The sequence below is a fragment of the Eleutherodactylus coqui genome, chromosome 2 (genome assembly GCF_035609145.1).
Source record: "Eleutherodactylus coqui strain aEleCoq1 chromosome 2, aEleCoq1.hap1, whole genome shotgun sequence".
Lineage (NCBI taxonomy): Eukaryota > Metazoa > Chordata > Amphibia > Anura > Eleutherodactylidae > Eleutherodactylus > Eleutherodactylus coqui.
The window spans coordinates 17,604,679-17,628,532 of NC_089838.1; the positions used below are offsets into that span (position 1 = coordinate 17,604,679).

At 44.0% G+C, this 23,854-nt stretch overlaps 1 protein-coding gene across 2 annotated transcripts in view; it reads left to right on the plus strand.

Moving 5' to 3' along the window:
* FGF18 (fibroblast growth factor 18) overlaps positions 1-23,854 on the plus strand; it is a 184,461-nt gene that overhangs the window by 100,318 nt on the left and 60,289 nt on the right. For both annotated transcript variants that reach the window (XM_066589455.1, XM_066589454.1), the window contains exon 4: positions 8,334-8,514. In XM_066589455.1, the coding sequence (XP_066445552.1) occupies positions 8,334-8,514 (181 nt within the window). The remainder of the gene's footprint in view (positions 1-8,333; positions 8,515-23,854) is intronic.

A 23,854-nucleotide genomic window follows, 5' to 3' on the forward strand; every position in this document is an offset into this window, starting at 1 on the left:
TCTTTCAAATAACATGTGCTTATATGATATGCCAGTGTGATAACTAGCTACAGAGCAAATCAATTTATTTACCTAAAATGACATTTATGTGCTGAAAAATCCCTATAAAGTATTGGCCACTAGTGGTCCCCCTTTCTTTTAATTTGCTGTCCACTGCCTGTTCTCAAGTGTTGCCCTTCTTCAGGATCAGAGATAACAATACGGGAACAGGGAGTAGAGGAGCATGTATGCTGTCAATAGACGTCTGTGGAGAGTAAGGAGTAAGTTACTGGATGGAAACATACTGAGAGAGAGACTTCAGCTACTGAAATTACATCTACACTGCTCAGTATTGCAGTAGAATGTCCTTTCATGATGATGTAGCTATAGACATTAAGGGAGCAGAATCTGCCGTTTTCTCTGTGTGCTGTGTATAGCATGCAGCATAATAGCAGGCTCCTCCCAACAGCTCAGAGACAGCTGAAAACTAGATATACAGCCTGCAGAGGGAACAACTGGTGAATAAATGCAGGATACAATTCATATAATGGCAAGAAATAGTTTTGTTCCTGATGTACATACATGGCAGCTTATTCTGAAATGCCATCTGGAAGGTTAGCTACACTTAAATTCCAAATACCCACGAGGCAGGGGTAGACCCAGAAAGTGTAGGGCTCTATAGAAGTCCCTCAATAGTGTGCCAAATTATATGGTTTATTGTAATCCACCAATTATTATGAGCCATGGCAAGCATTAATGTCAGGATCGGCAGCTCTCTGGGGCTCTGTGCCCGCACCGCTGGCCATGTCACCCAGGCTGTTGGGGTGCGGCGCAGGGCAGTTCCGGTCCTTGTGACCGCCCCTGGCTGCCGGGGTCCGGACGCCGGCTTCGGACTTGATCCCGTGAGCAGGGGGCAGCGCCTTGGTGAGCAGGTTGTTGGGGATGCGGCGGGTGCCGCCCCGCGCCGCGTCCCTGTTGCCATGACACCCTGACTAGGATGCTCTGTCTCTGCAGGCGCTGGGGGATGTTCCTTCCAGTGTCCTTGAGTTGGTCCTGCTGCTGTCAGGCTCCTGCCCCAATCAACTGCTGGGCCGGGAGTTCTGACAGCATTTAAATGGCTCAGTTTTTCCCTGTGATTGCCAGTGTATGTTAGGTCTTCTAGCTGCACCCGCATTTTCTTGTATCGACACCCGTTTTGAATCTCTTCTTCCTGGACCCGAATTTGTCTTTCGCCTGACCCTTGGTACTGCATTCTTTCCTGTTGCTGACCCGATTTGTCTGACCTGCCAGTTGATGGTTTGTCTCCTTGTTTGTTTGTGGTCTGACTCCTTGCCCTGCTTCCCTAGAGAGCCTAGGGACTGTCGCCCAGTTGTCGCCCTGGGGTTTAGCCCAGGGGGGCAAATAGGTAGGGACAGGGGTTGTGGGCAGTTCAGGGACTTCCCGTACCCAGACCCTAGTCCCCTGACAATTAAGAGTCATTATCTACATTCTGGTATTCAGTACATAAGACTGCTATTTTCTTCTTTTAGATAGTGGTGGGCACCTTTGTTTACGGCCCCCCTGTGAATCCAGGTACACAGGCTATACATATGATATGTCTAGTCCTTACACAAGAGAGTGATAAAGAAAGGAAGAATGGATCGCATAGTCTATTATGGTAGGGACAAGGGGAGGAGTGCATGGGGAAAATTTACTAAGCCAGGCATCTCCATCCTAGGATGATTTTCCCTGGTATACAGTGTACCTAATAAATAAAGAGTCATATGCCTCTTCATGTGGTGAGCACATCCCTGACATCTTAGTGTGCCTAATAGAGAATAAACAGGATATAAATACTGTTAATAGTTGAATGCACATATAACGTGTTTCTCAAAAATAAGACCCTGTCTTATATTAATTTTTGCCCCAAAAGACGCACTAGGTCTTATTTTCAGGGAGGTCCTATTATACTTACCTAGCAGGCTCGGTCCAGGTCCCGCCTGCTGTTTTCCATAGCTCAAACACATTTCCCGCAGTCCTCAGCCACTCATACAACATCATTTCTTGGTTATGTGATTCATAAATCCCGCCTCCAGGAAGCGATGGCTGTGATTGGTTCTTCGACCACTGCTCAGCCAATCAATACAGCGCTGGATGAACCAATGTGACGGCTGTGTTTGGTTTACCCAGAGCTGCATTGATCGGCTGAGAAGTTGTGGAAGAACCAATCAACAGCCATTGTGTTGCAGAGGTGGGATTTATGAATTGGCTGAGCTGCAGCCGATCACAGCCATTGCATTGGTCAATGCAGCACTGCCTTGATTGGCTGATTAGCAGTCGAAGAACCAATCACAGCTGAGAATTGTGGGAACCGCGTCAAGCCTATAGAAAGCAGCGGGAGGGACCAGAACCGAGCCTGATAGGTAATGTATTCTTTTTTTTTAATGTAGTGTAACTATAGCTTTTTTTTTGGGGGGGTAGTGCTTATATTTCAAGCCTCCTCGAAAATAAGGCTAGAGCTATTTTCGGGGCAGGTCTTATTTTCGTGGAAACAGGGTATGCCACAAAAGTAGATGTCTAATAGTTTTATTAGTAGTTTATAGTTGAATGAACAGATATTGCACATAAGAATATGCCGAATAATTTTCCTGTGCGAGATAGATGTGGAATGAACGGGATAGATGTGTAGTTTATATTGGAATTAATACAAATTCAGCTGCGCCTGATTGGCATGCAATGAACTAGATATAGCTGTAGTTTATAGTCAAAACAACACGTCTTCATCATACATCGCTGCCTAAGGCTCTTTCACACGGGATGGAATTGTTTGCAGGACGCAGCGCTGATGGAGATTTTTTTCAGTTAGTGCGGATTTTGTTGTAATTACTAGATATCTACTCATGTGGCATATCACTTCATTCCAATATAAACTACACATGTATCCTGTTCCTTCTACGTCTATAACGCACAGGAAAATTCCTAGGCGTTTACTTATGTGGAATATCTGTTTATTCCAGTATGAAATACATATCAATCCCATTCACTCCACATCTATCCTGCAAAGGAAAATTATTAGGCATTTACTTATGCGCAATATCTGCTAATTCCTCTCTAAACTACACCTGTATCCTGTTCATTCTATATATATCTAGTGCAGGAAAATTATTAGGCATTTACTTACGCGCAATATCTGCTAATTCCTCTCTAAACTACACCTGTATCCTGTTCCTTCTATATATATCTAGTGCAGGAAAATTATTAGGCATTTACTTACGCGCAATATCTGCTAATTCCTCTCTAAACTACACCTGTATCCTGTTCATTCTATATATATCTAGCGCAGGAAAATTATTAGGCATCCACTTCTGTAGACTATCCGTTCTTCCCACTACAAGATACACATCTATGATTTTCATTCCACATTGCACAGGAAAATGTTTATATCTTTCTTTATATTTTGACTAATTGGTAATATTGTTCATTCTATTTTCATTCCTTATAGTATGTCTCCATTTTTAAAACTTTTCTAATACATTATATGGTGCATTAAATTGGATCATTAAAAAAAATGCAAGTCATCCAGCAAAAAAACAAGCCTACATACGGCTTTGTCAGTGGAAAAATAAAAACTGTTCTCTCTCTTATACACTGGGATGAAAAAAAAAAACTACAACGAAAGCTTGACGAATGGCTGGCAGTTAAAGGGTTAACATAGTATTTGGCTATTTTGAAAGCAGTGCTGGACCAGCTGATGGCAGGAAGGGGTTAACTGGCAGGAAGGAGTTAGGCCGCCTGCAGACGACCGGGTCAGATGCGGCTGCGAGAATTCTCGCAGCGGGACCCAACCCAAGCGTCTGCAGAGAGCAGCGCGGGCACTCACCTCTCCCGCGGCCCCGGCTCTTTCATGTGCCGGCTGCTGGGCAGCCGGCGCATGCACAGAGCGGAGCCGGTGGCCAGTGAGTGACGCAGAGCCCCGCAGAGAAATAGAGCATGCCACGATTTGTTTGCCGCGCGGCCGTCTGCAAAGGATTGCATTTGTTAAAGCAATCCTATGGCAGCCTCCAGCGGCGGAAATCCCGCTGCAGAATTTCCGCCCGTCTGCAGGCGGCCTTAGGAAAGTTGATGATAGCCTCTAAGTGCAGATCTCATAGACACAGACTCTATACATGAGATGTGACCCTGTTCTAAGCCGTCCATGAGTGCTAAGAGTCATCTGAATGCAAAAATATGAAATCACATGTTCTAACTGCTGCCCACCCCCTTCCAACCCCGCTCTGACAGCTATCAGCCTGAGCAGCACTGATACAGGAAGGTTTCTCTTCTGTAGACCTCTCGTCTAGTCATCCACCTGTTTCTACTAACTGCAGGGTCTTCTTTGGCTCCTTCTGAACACCTCCCCTGGTCTTCAGCACTAGCGCACTAGTACCAGTAGCTGTGCAGCACTGCACACCATATAGCAGGGGTGTCAAACTCATTTTTACCAAGGGCCACATCAGCATTATGCTTGTATTCAAAGGGCCGTTTGTAATTGTAAGGCTGTATAAACATAGCGCAGGACAACCACAAGGGATGTGTTAAAAAAAACCAAAACATATTACTTACCCGAATCCCCGCTCTGCGACGTCTTCCTTCTTCCTTCTTCTTCCTTCACCAAGATGGCCGCCGGGGTCTTCACCCACGATGCACCGCGGGTCCTTTCCCATGGTGCACCATGGGCTCTGTGCGTTCCATTGCCGATTCCAGCCTCCTGATTGGCTGGAATCGGCACACGTGACGGGGCGGAGCTACGCGATGCCGCGTAGAAGGGGGCGGAGCCAGAAAGCCGCTCGTGCCTGGACCGAGCAGAAGGGGAGAAGACCGCACAGCGCAAGCGCGTCTAAAAAAGCAAGAAGACATCAGAATTAGACGGATCCATGGCGACGGGGACGCCAGCAACGGAGCAGGTAAGTGAATAACTTCTGTATGGCTTATATTTAATGCACGATGTACATTACAAAGTGCATTAATATGGCCATACAGAAGTGTATAACCCCACTTGCTGCCGCAAGACAACCCCTTTAAATAATCTGAGGCATCACATCACAGAATCCTCATCCATTGATCATGCTCTGAAAATAACAACAGACACAAAACAAGATGTCCCTTAGGACCAGGTTAGATAATAGCCAGTCCCTGGGATGCCTGGGAAGGGCTGTCAGAGTTGTGCCATGACCTGTGAGTTGCTGAACAGAATAGTGTGGAAGTGTATACCGCAGCTCACAATCCAAGACAGCGTCTGCTTCCTATGCTGGAGCCACCCCGTCTGCCAAGTGTTGGCTGCCCCCTCCAGGGAAAGTGGAGAGCCGCTCCTTCTGCATCCAGCCATCACGGGCCACAAAAATTAAGTGGCAGGCCGGATTCGGCCAGTGGACCATGAATTTGACAAGTGCCATACAGGACCCACAGCCATTTTGGCAGCTCTAGCATGCTGCCTGGACACTTCCTTCTATGTCAGCAGCTACTCATTGGCTAAGTCACTTCATAAACAAGCTGCTGAGCGGCCGCAGCTCCTATGTGGGGGACAGAACAGCACATATTAGCATCATGATTCTGTTCTATCAGGTCTTCATCATCTCTGATATACAAAAGTGTAGCATGCTGCCCTATTCTATCTGCCCCCCCCCCCCCCCAAAAAAAAAAAAATTCAGGTCCCATTATGGGTCACAGGGTGACATTACAATTTGTTGCAAAATTATTTTTTTTAGTAAATACGTGTATTCTTTCTCAAATAACCATTCTGTAGCATCTTTTCTTAGAAATCTGCATTGTCGTTCTTCTGTTATTTTTTATGGAAATGTATACCTGGCTGTTACCATTCCCCTTATCAATAGGGTGTCCCTATACAGGCTGTCAGCATTCATTGATTGGACAGTATCAGACTGTGCGAGGACAAACCTCTTTGACAAGAGGAACAATAACGCCCAGTTGAAATTTATACATTCATACACCCAATGTATTCATACATTTCGAGGATGAAAAACAGAGGAATGGCACAATGCAAGTTTTTATAAAAAGATGCTCTAGAAATGCAAAAATGCACTAAACAGATGCAGTATGTCAGGATAGCTGATTGGTGGTCTTTATTGTGGTCTGCAGATATTGCAAACTACCACTGGCGTAACTATAGGGGATGTGGTTGCACCCGGGCCCAGGACCCTTAGGGGGCCCATAAGGCCTCTCTTCTCCATATAGGGAGCCCAGTACTATGAATAAAGCATTATAGTTGGGGCCCTGTTACAGATTTTGCATTAGGGCCCAGGAGCTTCAAGTTACGCCTCTGGTTCCAGCTATGACTATAACTAACTGATTGGTTCAGGTCGTGATAAAGGCACCTGGATCAGAACATGTTAGTTTAATCTATCCCATAGTGCAGGAATGCCACGATTGGCAGGTCCCTGCAGCTGTCACAGTAAGCAACAATTGGTCCTGTTCCCATTGTTACTTACTGTGACAGCTGATTGTTCCTGTGCTTCAGGGACCCGCCAATCTCAGGAAATCCTGCAGCATTGGATAAGTCTCACCTATGCCCCCAAATGTGGAAGCACTGCTTATTCATTCGGGTGGTTGCTAGGGAATCATTGTGCTGTCGGTAATGACGTCATAAGGATTCCCACTGCATATTGGATCTAGCAGGCATGCAGAGAGGACCTAATGTGCATCCTTTCTACATGTCTGTGACTACAGATCACTGCTAACTGCAATCTAATTGGTTGTTACCACTACATCACTGTTATCAGTGGTCTGCATGTGGGGACAGCAGGGAACACATAGATAATGTGTTTCCTGCTAACCTGTGTCCCCATAGTAAAATAATAGTAATAAGTAAAATGTGTGAAATAAATAAAATGTGAAAAAAGATTTAAAAATATTAAAAAACGCACAGCTCTCCAATCTCAGGTGCTAAAAATATTTATCTAAATGGATGATTATCATCCACATACAGGGGCTGCGGTTAAAGCTAAGGGAGGAAGATACAGTTATGGCTACAACAGGATTTTAGTTTTAGTCACTATTACAACACCATACATCATACAGTGTACATGTATGTGAAGTTGTTATACATGAGAGAACTAGAGGATTCATTATTGGGGTAAATATTAATAATTGAACAAACAGCTTCAAAACATGGTAAGAAAAAGGAAAAAATACAGTTTTTTCCTCATTTTGCCACACTATTTTTCCCTAAAAAATAAACTACAAAATTAATTAAAATCTGCTTTAATTTCAAATAAAAGGGAATACCCATGTGCCCCCAAAATAAAGGAATAAAACATTTTGGGGTAGACTAAGAATCTGAAAAGAAAAATCACCTTCAGGACACGGCATTCGAAAAGGTAAAATTTTGCTCTAAGCATGGAGGCCCAAAAAACACCTTTGGTCATGAAAGGGTTAAAGTGTAATTGATCTCAGCTATACTAAGAGCATCAGTCTTTAGAATGACCCATTGCATTCTAAAATTGCATTCTAGGAAAGCCAGATTTTTTTTCTGTGCAGCCACACTCTTTGCCACTCCATTAACCCTTTCCAATCCAATTTGTATCCTGCTTTTCCTAGGGGGCTTACTCTTTTTCTGCTGTTATACAACAGCGCCATCTGCAGGCTAAAGCCAGTACTGCATGACGTGACACGTTGGATAGGCTCTGACAGCAAAGAGGCTGGCTGGGACCCCGACCGATGTGTTGAGCAGGCCCATGCTGTCCGCGCTGCAAATACAGTGGTCAGAACGGAAGCCTTCATGCTGACCTCTGTGTAGTGGCTGGCGCTTGTAACTGCAAGCATGGCTTGCGTTGCTTTCCCGATCAACAACTTTAGGGGAGCAAATATTTTTTCACTTGAATGCTTGTAATTTGGGCTGCCAATAATTTTGAAGTGGGGTTTACTTAAAAACTTTGCACCATTTTTTTTCTGCAGCTTGAACAAATCACTGTATATAGACACGGCAATCTAAGGGAGCGTTCCCATAGAGGTGTCCATAGTAGAGATGAGCGAGTATACTCACTAAGGCACATTATTGGAGCAAGTAGTGCCTTAGCCGAGTATCTCCCCGCTCGTCTCTAAAGATTCGGGGGCCGGTGCGGGTGACAGGTGAGTTGCGGCGGGGAGCGGGTGGGAGAGAAGGAAAGAGAGATCTCCCCTCTGTTCCTCCCCGCTCTGCCCCGATGCTCCCCGCCCCCCGCCAGCCCCCAAATCTTTAGAGACGAGCGGGGAGATACTCGGCTAAGGCACTACTCGCTCGAGTAATGTGCCTTAGCGAGTATACTCGCTCATCTCTAGTCCATAGCCTTTCATATTCATAGAAATGTTTCACCCCAAAATATGCTTCATTTTATCATCAGATGTTTGCTGCTGACGAAAACGTGGACTTTCGAATTCATGTGGAAAATCAAACAAGAGGAAGGGACGACGTGAGCAGGAGGCAGCTTCGGCTCTACCAGCTCTATAGTAGAACAAGTGGGAAACACATTCAAGTTCTTGGAAGAAGAATAAGTGCTAAAGGTGAAGATGGAGATAAATATGGTAAGGTAATTTACTTTCAGAATGATTGGTGAAGCAAACCTTCCTCTTCCGATTCTTTCTTCATATTCTTGTTCATGTAGAGCATGTATCCTTTTAATATATTTGAAAGTCTTAGCTCAACATTGTTTATCCAGAGAAAGGCAAAAATTTGACTAAGAGGAAAAAAATCCTTCTTGATCTCCATTCTCCACTCTTTTACCCCTGGCAAGCTGGTAAAGACTTGGCCGTTTTAATTTTCTTAGTATGAGTATCTTCAGAAGTGCCTTCTAGAGATGAGCGAGCATACTCGCTAAGGCAGATTACGCAAGCGAGTAGTGCCTTATTCGAGTAACTACCCGCTCGTCTCCAAAGATTTGGCTGCCGGCGCGGGTGAGCGGTGTGTTGCGGGAGGGAGCAGGGGGGGGGGGGAGCGTGAGAGAGATCTCCCCTCCATTCCTCCCTGCTCTCCCACGCCGCTCCCCGCCCCCCGCCAGCAGCCGAATCTTTAGAGACGAGCGGGCAGATACTCGAATTAGGCATTACTTGCTCAAGTATTTTTACTTAGCGACTATGCTTGCTCATCTCTAGTGCCTTCCCATCTGTGACGACCCAGAACAAGGCCTGTAAAAATACCTGCTGTTTCATGTTTTTATGGTACTTTTTCATGTTTTGGTGGTGTTTTTTTTAAACAATATCTTATTGTACAGACATGTCAATCTGTACCTTAATTTATATTTATTTCAAAAATCGCTATTCGTTCACCATGCTGCATTTTTAATACAAAATGTCACAGATCACACAGCAAGCTTCAACAGACAAGGATTCATGACTGCTCACCCTGAACACTAGACAGAGACTAACCAGGAGCTGGGTTTATATGTGAGCACAGACCCAGGAGATTGGCTAGCAGGAAGTACCACACCCAGCCAGCTCAATCAATTAACCCTGTGGGGGCTGTGCTGCTAGAAAGCTTAGAACTACAGATCCCAGCAGCACATGCAACAAATAGCTAGATTTACATTGGCAAGCGTGATATCTGTCCGAGAAAAATCGCTCATGTAAATACACCCATTATAAATAATGGCTATTACAACAGACGACTTCTGTGCATCTTGCAATCACACAGAACTTGCATATTTTTCTCGCCTGTGTAAATACGGCTTAACTTACTGGGGAAGATAAATCAAAATTGGCGCAAAGCAAAACTGGCATAGTTGCTTATAACAACTAATCCAGGGGCGTAGCTAAAGGCTCATGGGCTTGGGTGCAAAAGTTTATCTTAGGGCAGCCCCAACTTTGCTTAAGCCCTTAACTAATTATCAGATTCTACCTCTGAGAAATTAAAGCAGAGATCTGATTGATTGCTATGGGTAACTAAGCCAGTTTTCCTTTGCACCAGTTTTGATTTATCTCCCCACTTATTTTTCACTCCTTTTCAGTCTTAACTAATTTTAAAAAATTGGCGAAGACAAACTAAGCTTTGGACAAAAGAAATGTATCCTAAAGTGCTACTGGAACTTTGAAAACGCAGTCGAAATTCAAAGACAGTTTCGGAGAGAATTTCAAAAAAATGCATCTATGCAACTTTCTATCATTCAAATTAAGGATTTGAGAGAGTTGAGACAGATGGACCTGCTCAGAATGTCCACAAGAAACATTCCAAAAGACCTTGGACATCAACGAGCCCCACAAACAAGAAAGGTTGATAGAAAAGTATCTCCAAGGTCCAAGAAAATCTATGTGCCAAATCGGTCGTGAGACAGGAATTTCAAAATCACATGTCCATCACATTTGAAGAACTGTCATTGGGAAAGTTACATTCGAAGAATAGTCCATGCTCTCAATGAAGATTATTCAGACCAGAGAATGCAGTTTCGCGAATAGTTTTTTGGGGCAATGAGGCTAGATTTCAATGAAATGGCTCAATTAACTGCCACAATTGCACCTACTGGGAACCTGTGATATACTGAGGTATACTATGTAGAAACATGGTAATTTTGCAGGAATTAAGATACCATTACATGGGGTAATTATTGCCCAAATAATCGCTTGAAACAGAAATTTTCTGCGATAGTCGGACCCTGTATACACAGCAACAGCTAAGTGAGAAATCACTCACTAGTTGCTTCTTGTCATTCAATCATTGAATACTACCTATTTGCAGTGAATGGAGGTGGGTGGCCAAACGAAATCTCCAGAACACTATTCCTCCAATCACTGAACAATTATCATTGCTGTGTGAAAGCACAGGAGCGATAGTCTTTGGGATGGCTGTCGAGTGCTTATGCGACTTGACTTGTGTAAAGGCACCTTTACAGTGGGCTGCGGCTTATCATTAAGAGGTTAGTTGGACCATTCTTTTCTTGATGCTAATGTGATTACTGGAACTTGCTGCAGCAATCTGTCTTACCACACATTCAAGAGGACGTTGAGGATGAGGAGTTTTATTTTCAACAAGATGGAGCACCCCCACACTACTATCATGAATCTGCCATACAGTGACACAGATGAATAGATTCATTGCAGGTGTTACTGCTACTGATAGCTATTTAAACCAAACAACAGAGCGACTGCTGGAGCGTGGTGATGTGTGCTTGACTTCAAGTGTGTGTGACTTAAAATCAGGTGGAATCTCTTCTTATTTTTGTTTGTATTTATTTGTGTTTTATATCAAGTCCCAGTGATTTTGAGTTTGGTAATGTGTTCAATCTCCAGTGCCCTGCGTAGTTGATTCATTGAGGCCCAATGCCCATGAACGGAAATTCCGTGGCCAGATTCCGTGTGGAATTTCCGCCGTTGCACACTGCCATAGGTTTTCATTAGTTAATGCAATCCTATGCTGACAGCCGTGATTTGACCGTGTGAAACATGGCGTAGTATTAAAATCTCGGCATGTCCTATTTCTGTGTGGGCCTCGCAGAGGCTCGCACAGAAACGTCACCACCGACGTGCTGGCTCTGCCCATGCGCAGCTGTGTGCCAGCCGGCACATCGCCGAGCAGAGAGAGAAAACACCGGAAGGTAAGTGGGAGGCCAATGCCGAGGCATGGGTCGCATCCCGCTGTGTGCATCTCGCACGTGGAATCCGACGTGGCTGTGGGCATGAGGCCTAAGGGTGGGGTTACCTAATTAAGGTCTGATACATTGCAACAGTGGAACTTGCTCGGTCCTTTCCAAACAGATAATCGATTGCAGGAATTACTGCTGCTGATAGCTATTTAAACTAAATAGAGCGACTGTTGGAGTGTGGCGAGGTGTGCTTGATTTCAAGTGTAGTTGTTTTAAGTGTGTGACTTCAAATCTGGTGAGTTAAAAGTTGGGGTATTTTAGAAGGGAGTCACATATCTATTTACATTTATTTTTTACTTTTGTAAATGACTTGATTTTTAACTGTACAATTCCCATTTAGAATGTGCTCTCTGATTTACAATGCTGTCACATATATATATATTGTGCCATGCAGTCTTTAAACAGTCGATTGAGAGTTCATTCTGCTGTGCAAGATGTGAGTGTATTGTGCATTTGGAAGTCCAGATCATGGATCTAAATGTGCAGCTTGCAACACTGAGATCCATTGGCAACCTAGAAAGGGGTTTTCTGCTCACTGAGCAGGCACTTGCTGGGGGTGAATGGTAGTATGGGAATCAGTAGGATGATCAGGCAGCTTAGAAGGAGATGTAAAGGGAAGAGTGCCAGGGAGGATAGTCCTGAACTGGCATACTCCAACACGTTTACAAAGTTGGCAGATGAGGGAAATACCATTACAGAATTAGCACTACTGCAGCATGACATGCCCTCTGACTGCCAGGTAGATGAATGCTCCAGTAAGAATGTGAATAGGAGTGCAGGACAACCTACACAGGTCCTAGTAGCAGGAGACTCAATTATTAGCTGGACAGGCAGGGAAATCTGCCACAAAGACCAGGATCATCAAATGGTGTGTTGTCTACCTGGCACTTCAGTTTGACACATAGCAGATCAGCTTGACAGATTACTGAGGATCCGCTGATCATGGTACACATTGGAACCAATGAGAAAGTTAGAGGTAGGTGGAGGGTCTTTGAAAACTATTTGAGGCAACTAGAATATAAGCTTAGGCAAGGACCTCCTAAGTAGTATTTTCTGAAATACTATCTGTACAATGTGCCACACCAGAAATGCAGAGAGAGATTAAAGAAGTAAACAAGGGGCTCGAAAATTAGTGTAGGAAGGATTTATGTTCCAGGTTCGACCGTAGGGATAGGCTGCATCCCAATGGAGAGGGTGCAACTGTGCTGGGCGAGAAGATGGCTAGAAGGTTGTAGGAGTGTTTAAACTACGGAATTGGAGGAGGGCACCCAAAAAGATAGAGGAAGATAATGTAGACAGTGATTTGGAACTAAGTAATGGAAATGGGGGTAGTTTGGTGGGTGGGGTTAGTACAGTTAGAACTGGCCAAACAATTAATAGGAATACACTTAAAATTAAAAATAACCAAAACTTTCTAAAATGTATGTTGACTAATGCTAGAAGTCTGACCAATAAGGTTGCCCCACTTGAAGTATTTGTATCAAATAGTGAACCTGGAAACAACAGGCCACTACATTCTATTGTGGGTAAAATGTTTGAAGGATTTCTAAGAAATTCTATTCTGAAAATAGCTGTATAACTACATACCAGCATGGATTTATGAGGGGGCACTCCTGTCAAACTAATTATGATTAACTTTAAGTGGAGGTCAGTTCTAGAATGGACCAGAAGAGTCATTGGATCTCATATATCCAGATTTTTTTCGAAATGTTGGATACTGTGCCGTATAAAAGGTTGGTTCATAAAATGAGAATGCTTGGTCTGGGCGAGAATGTGTGTAAGTGGGTAAGTAAATGGTCAGTGATAGAAAGCAGAGGGGGGTTATAAATGGTACATACTCTGATTGAGTCACGGTTACAAGTTGGAGGTTTGGGTATTAAAGTGGCAAATGAGGTTTAACACTGATAAATGTAAGGTTCTGCACATGGGCAGAGGAAATGCATGTAACCATTACACACTAAATGGGAAACCACTGGGGAACACTGACATGGAAAAGGACTTGGGGATTTTAATTAACTGTAAACTCAACTGTAGCAACCAGTGTCAGGCAGCTGCTGCCAAGGCAAATACGATCATGGGGTGCATCAAAACAGGTTTATAGGCACATGGCAAAAACATTGGTGCTCATCTTTACAAATCACTGGTCAGACCACACATATAATATTATGTATAGTTTGGGGCACCTGTACTCAAGAAGGACATATCAGAGAGGGTTCAAAGACAGGCAACTAAGTTAACAAATGGAGTGGGTGGACTACAATACCCAGAGAGGTTATCAAAATTTGGCTTACTTAGTTTAGAAAAAAGATCCCTCCCATGATCTTTTTTTACCAAGTGCTGTGACTATGTCTAGAAGAAAGAGGGCAGCCATTGAACAAGAATGCAAACAAGTACCACATGAAACCATTCCATTGCTTTGCATTATCTACGGTGTCTGGACCAGAATGGTCATCAGTTTGAAAACAGGCGTTGACAAAAAGACTAAAATAATTGGACAAAATTAATTATTAGTTTCTGTATGAATAAATAAACTGTATGCTATTTAAGGGCGCTTACCCACTTGCGTTGCCGATTTTCGCGCGTGAAAAACGCGGCGTTTTCGCGCGTTTTTTGCGCGTTTTCCGCTGCGTTTTTTGCAGCCCTCCATTGACAATCATGGGTGCATTAAGAGAAAAATAAGGAGACATATGCAACTGACAGTTCCTATGTGAAAAAAACCCACGAAACGGAAAAAAAAACCCAGATTGACAACACATTCTATACTAATTGCTCTTGAGAAAAAACGCAAAACATCACAGGAAAAAAAATCGCAAGTGGGTAGGCACCCTAACACTGAGTTTATAAATACTCAAAGTGTGTATACATTTTTTGGGACACTATATATTACCCCCACTCCCACCCCTATTGTATCTTGTCACCACCACAATTATGGGTGGAGACCTACACTGAGAGCTAAGGGCTAGGGTACGCCCCCAAAGGTCTTCATTGGCTGCCTGCAGGAAGGAGCCATGAGGGAAGCGGAGGTGGGAGACTGCTGCCGGGATGAGAGTGACAGCGGGGCCGGTAAGGGTAGCGTAGGTGGGAGACTGCCGCCGGGACACAAGAGTGACAGTGGGGCAGGTAAGGGGAGCGGAGGTGGGAGACTGCCTCCAGAACAAATGAGTGACAGCGGGCCGGTAAGGGGAGATGGTAAGGGGAGATGCTGTCACAACAGCACTGCTGGGAGGGCACAGCCGGTGGCTACAGTAAGAGCGGGGGCAGGAGCAGCCCCGCCAAAGCAGCAGCAGCAGATGGCAGCGACACACTAACATCTGTGGCTTGTGTGAAGGGTGGTGGGACACTCATCGGAGACCTGAGTGGTTAGTGCCAGGACCTGTGAGGCCGAGGAACGGGAGCCAGCCATGCAGCCAATCAGGAACAGGGGGCGTACCCGGCCTGTCAATCTTGTCTCCACCACTACTTCCCGTGGTGACAAGATACAATAGTACCCATGTTGATTTTTTCAACCTTGTCAGCTCTGTGACACAAATGACTACCGGCATGAAGATCACAAAATTATTTGGCCTTCTCAGTTCCGATGACTTTGTAAAGATATGTGTTTGTTGATGTAGGCATAAATGGTATGTATGAACTCTGCATGTCTTGAACTTACTTTTAGGAATTATTGGGCATCCCAGTCTCTGCTTAGATGAGATTTTTAACCTTTAATACATTTTTTTTAGAAACCATGATTTAATACAATATATTAAATTACATAAATGTACCCTGAATTTGGGAATGTTAGCAGTGTGAATTTAAATACATCCTTTTCCCTTATAAGCTTATTTATTGGGGCACAGTTACTTAATTACTTTTTCCTGGCCAACTTCAGTAAGACCTAATCAGTGTCAGGCTTGCTAGAGTTAGGAGAAAGGAATAGTTGTTGATGAATTGCTGGTCGCAACTGGAGATACCAAGGATAGCCTTGAAGCCAACAGACATGGCAAATGCCAGCTGAAGATTGCCAAATCCTTTTTTGGGTCCATATACAACAAATATGGACTTCTGAAACTTTTCATACACACAGTTCTGGCAGAGACATGTTATGACTTGGTCCTTCTGTACTCTGATATGTCAAGAAAATGTTAGACAAGTTTCCAAACACAGTTCTGCTGACATACAGGAGATCCATGCCTAAGGTTTCTATTTAGTTATTAAATCTAGAAGAAAAAAAAAACTCAATTTTATCTGGAAATCTTGAACTTTATTAAAAAATACATGTGCGTACATACGGAAAATAAGGACCCTGGGATTTTTTGGTAGTCAAAACTTATAGATTATTGGTATTTATTGAATGCTTTATATTTCCTTGTAACATTTTTATGTGAACACATGGATTTTGTTAACAATACTTGGTCTCTTGAGGTACATTTTCAGCGAAACCCCTTGGCAGAAGAATGGTTAAACCATTAGATCCTGGAGAAAGATTTATGATTAGTCACAGCAGGCCTCTGCTCACAGGTGCCAGAGGTTGAAAGGCTTTTCCCGTACAACTTATTGGCAACAGAAAATGAACAGAGAGAATGAGAAAATGTGCAAACTGAAGCTGGATGCTGTATATTGTTTAGCATAGTCATTTTTTAAAAACTTTTTAAACTTTTTAAACAACTTTTGGGCAAATTAAATATTTTTGTGGGTTTGGTAAAAATGTGTGTCAATGTTCATTTTTATTAACTGCCGAGGTTACCGCTTTATGGTTAATGTTAACAAATGTGTGTGTTATAGATAAATATATGTAAATGAACGTTATACCCTTTTCTGAAGTTTTGTACCATTCTTAAAGGGGTTGTCCCGCGAAACAAAGTGGGGGTATACACTTCTGTATGGCCATATTAATGCACTTTGTAATATACATTGTGCATTAAATATGAGCCATACAGAAGTTATTCACTTACCTGTTCCGTTGCTAGCGTCCTCGTCTCCATGGTGCCGTCTAATTTTCAGCGTCTAATCGCCCGATTAGACGCGCTTGCGCAGTCCGGTCTTCTTCTTTTCTGAATGGGGCCGCTCGTGCCGGAGAGCGGCTCCTCGTAGCTCCGCCCCGTCACGTGTGCCGATTCCAGCCAATCAGGAGGCTGGAATAGGCAATGGACCGCACAGAAGACCTGCGGTCCACCGAGGGTGAAGATCCCGGCGGCCATCTTCGCAAGGTAAGTAAGAAGTCACCGGAGCGTGGGGATGCAGGTAAGCACTATCCGTTTTTTTTTTTAACCCCTGCATCGGGTTTGTCTCGCGCCGAACGGGGGGGCTATTGAAAAAAAAAAAAACCCGTTTCGGCGCGGGACAACCCCTTTAATATTGTTAAAGCTACCACCCTTGTTTGTCAAAACTTCTATTCCACCCACCCACAGATGGCATCCATAAGAGGGCTGCAAATACAGGGCCTTATGACCGCACACACACATTATTCAGTCTCATCCATTGAAACATGCCCACGGTGACAGGTACAAGCCATACTATGCTTGGGACTGTCCTGCGGACCTAGAGGGAAAGCTTGCTCAGAAAGTGGGTGTGGCTTAATAAGAATCAAAAACAGCACAGGACTTCAGAAAGGATATTAATATGTTGTATATATTCTTCTATATCACATGTTTGTTACATTAGCCATTAAAGAGAGTTTTCGGGAATCTGTGACCTGCAAGCTACATTTTCTGTAGGGAAAGGACATGCAATCACTACTTCAGGTAAAGTCCCAGTTAGGGCAAGGCTTCCTTACAGGTGATGCTTCGCTCAGATGTAAGGCACAGCACAGGTGTGGTGTTATATATGGCTTAACAATGAACAGCCAAGGTGGGATAGTTGCAACATACAAAATAGCTTTTACATACTTTATACAGACCTATCATTCCCTACAGTAAACGACCTCTAAAAGTCTTTATATAGGCCTTAAGGGGTCAACTATGTACAGCGGTCCCTCACCACTCTTCAATTTCTAGGTGGACCTCCATGATACAGGGACAATATTCTAAGTAGATATCCACCTGCCAATGGTAGTGATGGTTTAGGTTCTTCCTTTAGTTTCTCTCAGGACATTGTGGCTTTGCTGTACTTCCCTTGCTGGAATGTGATATTGTTGTTTCCCTAATCTAATAGACTGGCACTCCATCGAGGAGTCTGTACTGTGACTTACTGCCATCGACAAATGGGCTAACTACTTCTGCATCACTTCTGCCGCTCTACTGTCATTGTTTTTGAGTAATGACCATCGTAGAAAGGGAAACTCTTCCCTCTCCTCCCACATTAGGGTGCTTTACTGGTCCGGGCATGCAAACATTTGTGGCTATCATTCACTCACCGCAGCCATGGTAAGAACTCTGTGTGCCTGGTCTTGGGCCTTTCGACCACTCTTTAGCCCTGGGCGTCTTTGTCTATGCCGCAAGTGTTCACATTTGGCCATATTCCCTACTGATCATTAATGTATCTCTTGCTCACTTGCCCTACTCTCTTCCTCTTTACTTCACTAACAGGTTTTTACTTGTTAGCCACTTAGCTGCATCTCTCTTCCAGGCCGCCTCTTGGGTCCCTCTGTTTATATTTGTATACATTGAACTAGAAGAAAAGTCAATAAGTGTGTCCAAGTGCCTAGCTCACGTCAGTGTTATCATTAAACCATGAAGGTCTTTTTACATAGCTCAATTGCATAAGTGCTGATGTCAACATTCATTTTTTAGGTCTTCACACAGGTTGGTGCAAACTGCATGGGTGACCAATAGAGATGAGCGAGCATATTTGCTAAGACTAACTACTCGAGCGAGTAATGCCTTAGTCAAGTATCTGCCTGCTTGTCTCTAAAGATTCGGCTGCCGGCGGCGGGCGGGGGAGAGCGGGAAAGAACGGAGGGGAGATCCCTCTTCCCCCCCCCCCCCGCTGCCCCCTGCTCACTCCCGCAACTCACCTGTCACCCGCGCCGGCAGCCGAATCTTTAGAGACGAGCGGGCAGACTAAGGCACTACTCGCTCGAGTAATGTGCCTTAGGCCTTAGTCAGACGGGCGTTTTTTCGCGCGATTTGCGGATCGCATGACGGATGCGCATCCGCAAATCGCGTGACCGGTGCACGCAAGTCGCCCGCAAATCGCCCGAAAATCTGCTCCTAGCCGCGTTTCATTAGAAACGGGCCGGAGCTGTCCAGCGCATTGCATTCAATGGAGATGGCAATAGAGCCGCCTCCATTTAAAGCAATGCGCTGCGGGCGAGCCCGGGATGAATTGTCGGGAAGGGCTTAAATGTATAAGCCCTTCCCTGCAATTCATCCTAAAATGTGTTAAAATAAAAAAAAATTGTATACTCACCTTCTCCCGGCAGCCGGAGCTCCGCGCGGCCGTCCTGCAGTGGGTGTGAAGGGGGTGTGAGTCAGACCTGCCCCCTGATTGGCTCAGCGCTGAGCCAATCAGAGGCATGCCTCACTCACACCCATTCATGAATTCATGAATGGATGTGAGTCAGACCTGCCCCTGATTGGCTCAGCGCTGAGAGGCAGCAGTCACTCACCCATTCATGAATTCATGAATGGGTGTGTGAGTGAAACCGGCCTCTGATTGGTCAGGGCTGTGACCAATCAGAGGCAGATCATTCAGCAGGCGGGGATTTTAAAGCCCCGCCGGCTGAATAGTGCCGAGAAGCAGTTCAGGAGAACTGACAGCGGCCGTGGCTGGACTCCGGCTGCAGCGGAAAGGTGAGTATACAATTTTTTTTTATTTTAACACATTTTAGGATGAATTGCAGGGAAGGGCTTATATATTTAACCCCTTCCCGACAATTCACCCCGCGCACGCTGGCAGCCCATTGCTTTCAATGGAGCGGCTGTATTGCTGCTCCATTGAATTCAATGGGCAAACATCGTTCTTCTCTGCCACAGCTGTTACAGCTGTGGCAGAGAAGAATGATTTGTCTTCTATATGTTCTCAATGGGGTCGGTGCTGCTGCCGCCAGCCCCATTGAGCGCATATACAGAAGAGAACAGGAATCGCAGATCGCAGATAGGTGCGATCTGCGATTTTTTGTTCTATAATTTATCGGACGAGCGCATAAAAAGCGCTCATGTGTCCGATACCATTGCAAAGCAATGGTTTTATAAAATCGCCGGACGCATGCGCATGCGCAAATCGCGGCTAAAAACGCCCGTCTGACTAAGGCCTTAGCGAGTATACTCGCTCATCTCTAGTGACCAATGAGATGTGTTGCCGGCAATGACTTTTTTCAGGTGCAGAAACAAATGTAGTCAGCCAGCAAGCAAAAAGTTGTAGCAAAGTAGGTGTGACGGGGCAAACTGGAGGCCTCCGATCAAAAACTAGCTACAGCACCAAGGAGTTAATAGATGTGTTATAGGGATTCAAAACAATGTTGCAACGCTGATGCTTTCAGTGTAAGTTACTTCTTCATAATATGACCTTTGCAATTGGCACAGATAGAGGCTAGACTCTGTACGTTATGTCTGATGCTTAAAAATTCTTTCCCAGTTTTTTAACTAAGAATGTTTAGTTAAGTGTACTAGGAAACTTCTGCTACAGAAAGTGTGGAGCTGTTCAAGTAAACGCTCGCCAACTAGTGAGGTTTTATGATTCCAAAATGCCTTTGAAATATGCAAGTAGGTCTTAGATCCAAATTACAAAGTGATTTAATGGAATGCTAAAAAATGTAGCAAGCTTTTGGCAGAATTTAAAACCTGTCTGATTTTGTATAAATGATTGAATTCCTGCCTTCTCTGATTTGTATTTTTCTCTTGTGTACTTCAAAAAATGTAAATTTTTGTATTATGTTAAGTGCAAGATATTGCACAATGTACAGAAGTATTTAGTTAGATATTTAAGGAATTCCCTCCTCCAGTGGGAGTTCTCAGGAAGTTTTAGAATAAACTCCCCAATAAGTGTACATCATGTAATAGAAGATCCATGTTTTAAAAAATATATAATTAGGGAAATTGTTCAAATTTCTAGTTTTAAGGAATGTGTGCAATGTAGACTGCTTATGTCTAGACCGACGGAATTGTATGGGAAAGAACAGATGCAGGTGAAATAAGCAAACATGGAAACTAATTATACAACAAGGTTTGACATTAGATTTAAGGTCAACTACAGCTGTGCATAAAGACATTGAAAGTAGAATACAATTTGCACAAAGTAAGTGACAGACTGAATGTAGTATGAGGTGAGAAGAAGGTTCCGGTTCTTACTGTCTAGTGGTAGCTGTTACCTGTCAATATTTCACACACACTCATATCAGTAGGGTACAACTGATTGCTGGAGATAGGACTTTGTGACCTTGATTCTGTAGTATTGAGATACCTCCAAGATAGGAATGTATGATGGTTGAGACTGTTCTTCTCAGAGTTAAGGATTCCAAATCACGAGATTAATTACCTAACGACAGGTCTTTGGGGGAAAGAAGGATCATGCATTTTGGATTTCAACATGCCCAATCTTTTTGTTCCCATGGAAATGTAAGGTTCTCTCAAAGTTGTCTGGCAATGCCGTTATAATAAGGTTCCTAAAAGCTATACAGTAAAAAAAAATACATAATTATGTTACATTCAATCGGTGCACTAAAGCACCACCCCTCCGTGCGGATGCAGGATTGTGTCCTTTTAAAACTGCAATCACTCACACAGTGTTGCATAGACCAATTGCACCTCTCCAGGCATAGATGGAAGGACCCTTGTCCCTTACTAATCAGGGAAAATGGGGAGCCCCTGCCTAAAAGCAGGGTAGTCGTCCTGATAAGGTCTGCCCCTCTGTTTTCACCTGGGACCTAGCTATTCCCGATCAGAAACCTGGAGAGATGCACTAGACACACATAGGACACAATACTGTTTACACACACTGAACACAGAACAGGACTGCGCATAGAGCACATGTCTGGCCACCTGCACAGACATAACACATGTCACTGTTCACACCAACATACCAGGTTATGCATTGAACATATAACAGGAACCTCACCCAGAGCTCACATGCATACAGTCGGTAAACCATAGCCAGTCCAAGTGTACTTACACCAGGGGAATAGAGAGTCAGCCACCGTGCTGACATAGGAAACAGTGTCAGGCATCACCCATCTGACACACACACAAGACATCAGATGTGCTTAGTGTATTATATGATGCAATATCCACCAAACACTGCCTGCGAAGAAATGTAATCAAGACAATGCTCAGCATGTTTTTCCATACAGTATCAGCTAGAAAAGGTATAAGGATAATTTCAGTGCAGATGAATGGGCTGCTATTAGAACTCTCACTGCCAGAAATGACATATATACTACATCCCGCCGATAAAGGCGGTGGCAGTTTCGTCCAAGATGGGAGTTATTATTTGAGTGAAGCCTACAGAATGTTGTCAGACTGACAGTTCTATGAGCAACTTTCCTCCAATCCTCTCAATCACTATAGATCAGGTCTGCCTCGTAAAAAGGAAAGTGAGTTCCTCACAGTCAATGAGAGTGTCCTCCCTTTTTTTACTATCTGCCAAAAATGCATGAGTTTGGTTAATCCACCCAGACACACTGAAATCAACTCATTGAGTATTAACCAAAGCCATTTTGTCAATCTCCAAAGGTGGGTGGTTAACCTTTGAGACTCCACCCAGCTTATCACTGAGCTCATGCATTTGGAGTTGTATTGGTCCAAAGTAAACTTTCTGACAGCAGATGCTGCCACCCTTTATACAAACATGCCTCATGAAAGAAGGGTAGAGGCAGTAAATTATTTTCTATTTCAAGATCCTATCATGCCATACTTGCAGATGAAGTTTTTTTAGATGGTCTATTACTTATTCTCCAAAGCAACTTCTTTTAATTGGAGGGCTCTATCTTTCGACAAATCCAGTGATGTGCGATGGAGAGCCGTTTTGCTTCTTTCATGGAAAACTTTACATGGGGTACTTTGGACATAAATTCCTTGACAAGAATACGCAATTCAAGGTCAAAATCCTCTGTTATCGAAGGTACATTAATGACCTCTTCTTTTTGTGGGCAGGAGATAGTGTGGAGGCTGCCGAATTTATATCCTGATAATCACAATCTGACAATCCCAATCTTCAGCACCAGGCGATGAAAACTGGCATAATTAAAAGTCGAAAACTCACCGACTTCCCCTGTAATTCTTGTTGCCAATTGCAACTAACCACAGCTTAGCTTTCATTTCTTAACGCATGGGTTCTGCAGGGTAATATATAATAAATTTGGTAATCAGAAGAGAGGTGAACGCATGCACATGTACACTGAATGTTTGTAGTTTTATGGAAGCATCCATTTTTTCATGCAGGGATGCAATCGTGCAGCTTTGATACTACATAGGAGGTATGTCTTTCTACTTGTATGTTGATTGGTTAGTAAACCTAGCGGGTGGTGTGTCATCTGCTTTAACGTTCAGGTGGGAGATCTCAGGCGTCACATCCCATCATCTTGGATATCAACATCTGACTTTCTAGTCCATTTTATCTACCTGTTAGGCTAACATGATATATGAAGCCGATTGAGGCTTACTGAATATTCCCTGATGAACCCTTTTTTAACAGTGTGTAAAAGGAGAAATGTATCCGGAATTAATTTTGGAGTCCTGAAGGATGGGCTTGATAGGGAATAATAGTGATGAGTCTTCAGGATCGCGGGGATGTCTTTTCAGGATGACCCCTCCTCATGCAGGGACATTTTAGGGGCATTACAGGGAGAGTGGTTGTTCTCTGACTTTTCCCCTCGTCTTTCTGCGTTACTTGGAATTTTTGGTCACTGATTTATTGAAGATTATATATGAATGGAAATAGACAATCTATCCTACCCTGATTCCCTGAAACAGCGCTGCTTCTGATTGGTCAAAGCACTGAGCCAATCAGAGGCAGCACTTCAGGAGGCGGAGATTTTCAATCCCTGGCCAGAAGAGGAGCAGAAGAAGAGTGCTGAGAACCTGCCAGAAGATGCGCTGGAGATGACAGCACTACTAAGGTGGTCTATTCTTATTTTTTATTTTATGTTTTCTACAGTTATGGACTATTTTCGGGGTAGGGCTTATATTTCAAGCCCTTCCCTGAAAATCCTCGTCACCTAGAGTCCCCTGCCACTGCTGTCAATGCAGTGTCAGAGGATCGTGATCGTGTCCCATTGATTTCAAATGGGGCTGGCGCTGCTGCCACTGGCCCCATTGAAATCAATGGGAGAAGATTACTATCTCCTGCCATGGCTGTGACAGCCACGATAGGAGATTCTTTCAGCCCTGCTGGGATGGGAGGCTGTTTCCCTTCGGAAATGCCTCGCATCCAGGGCT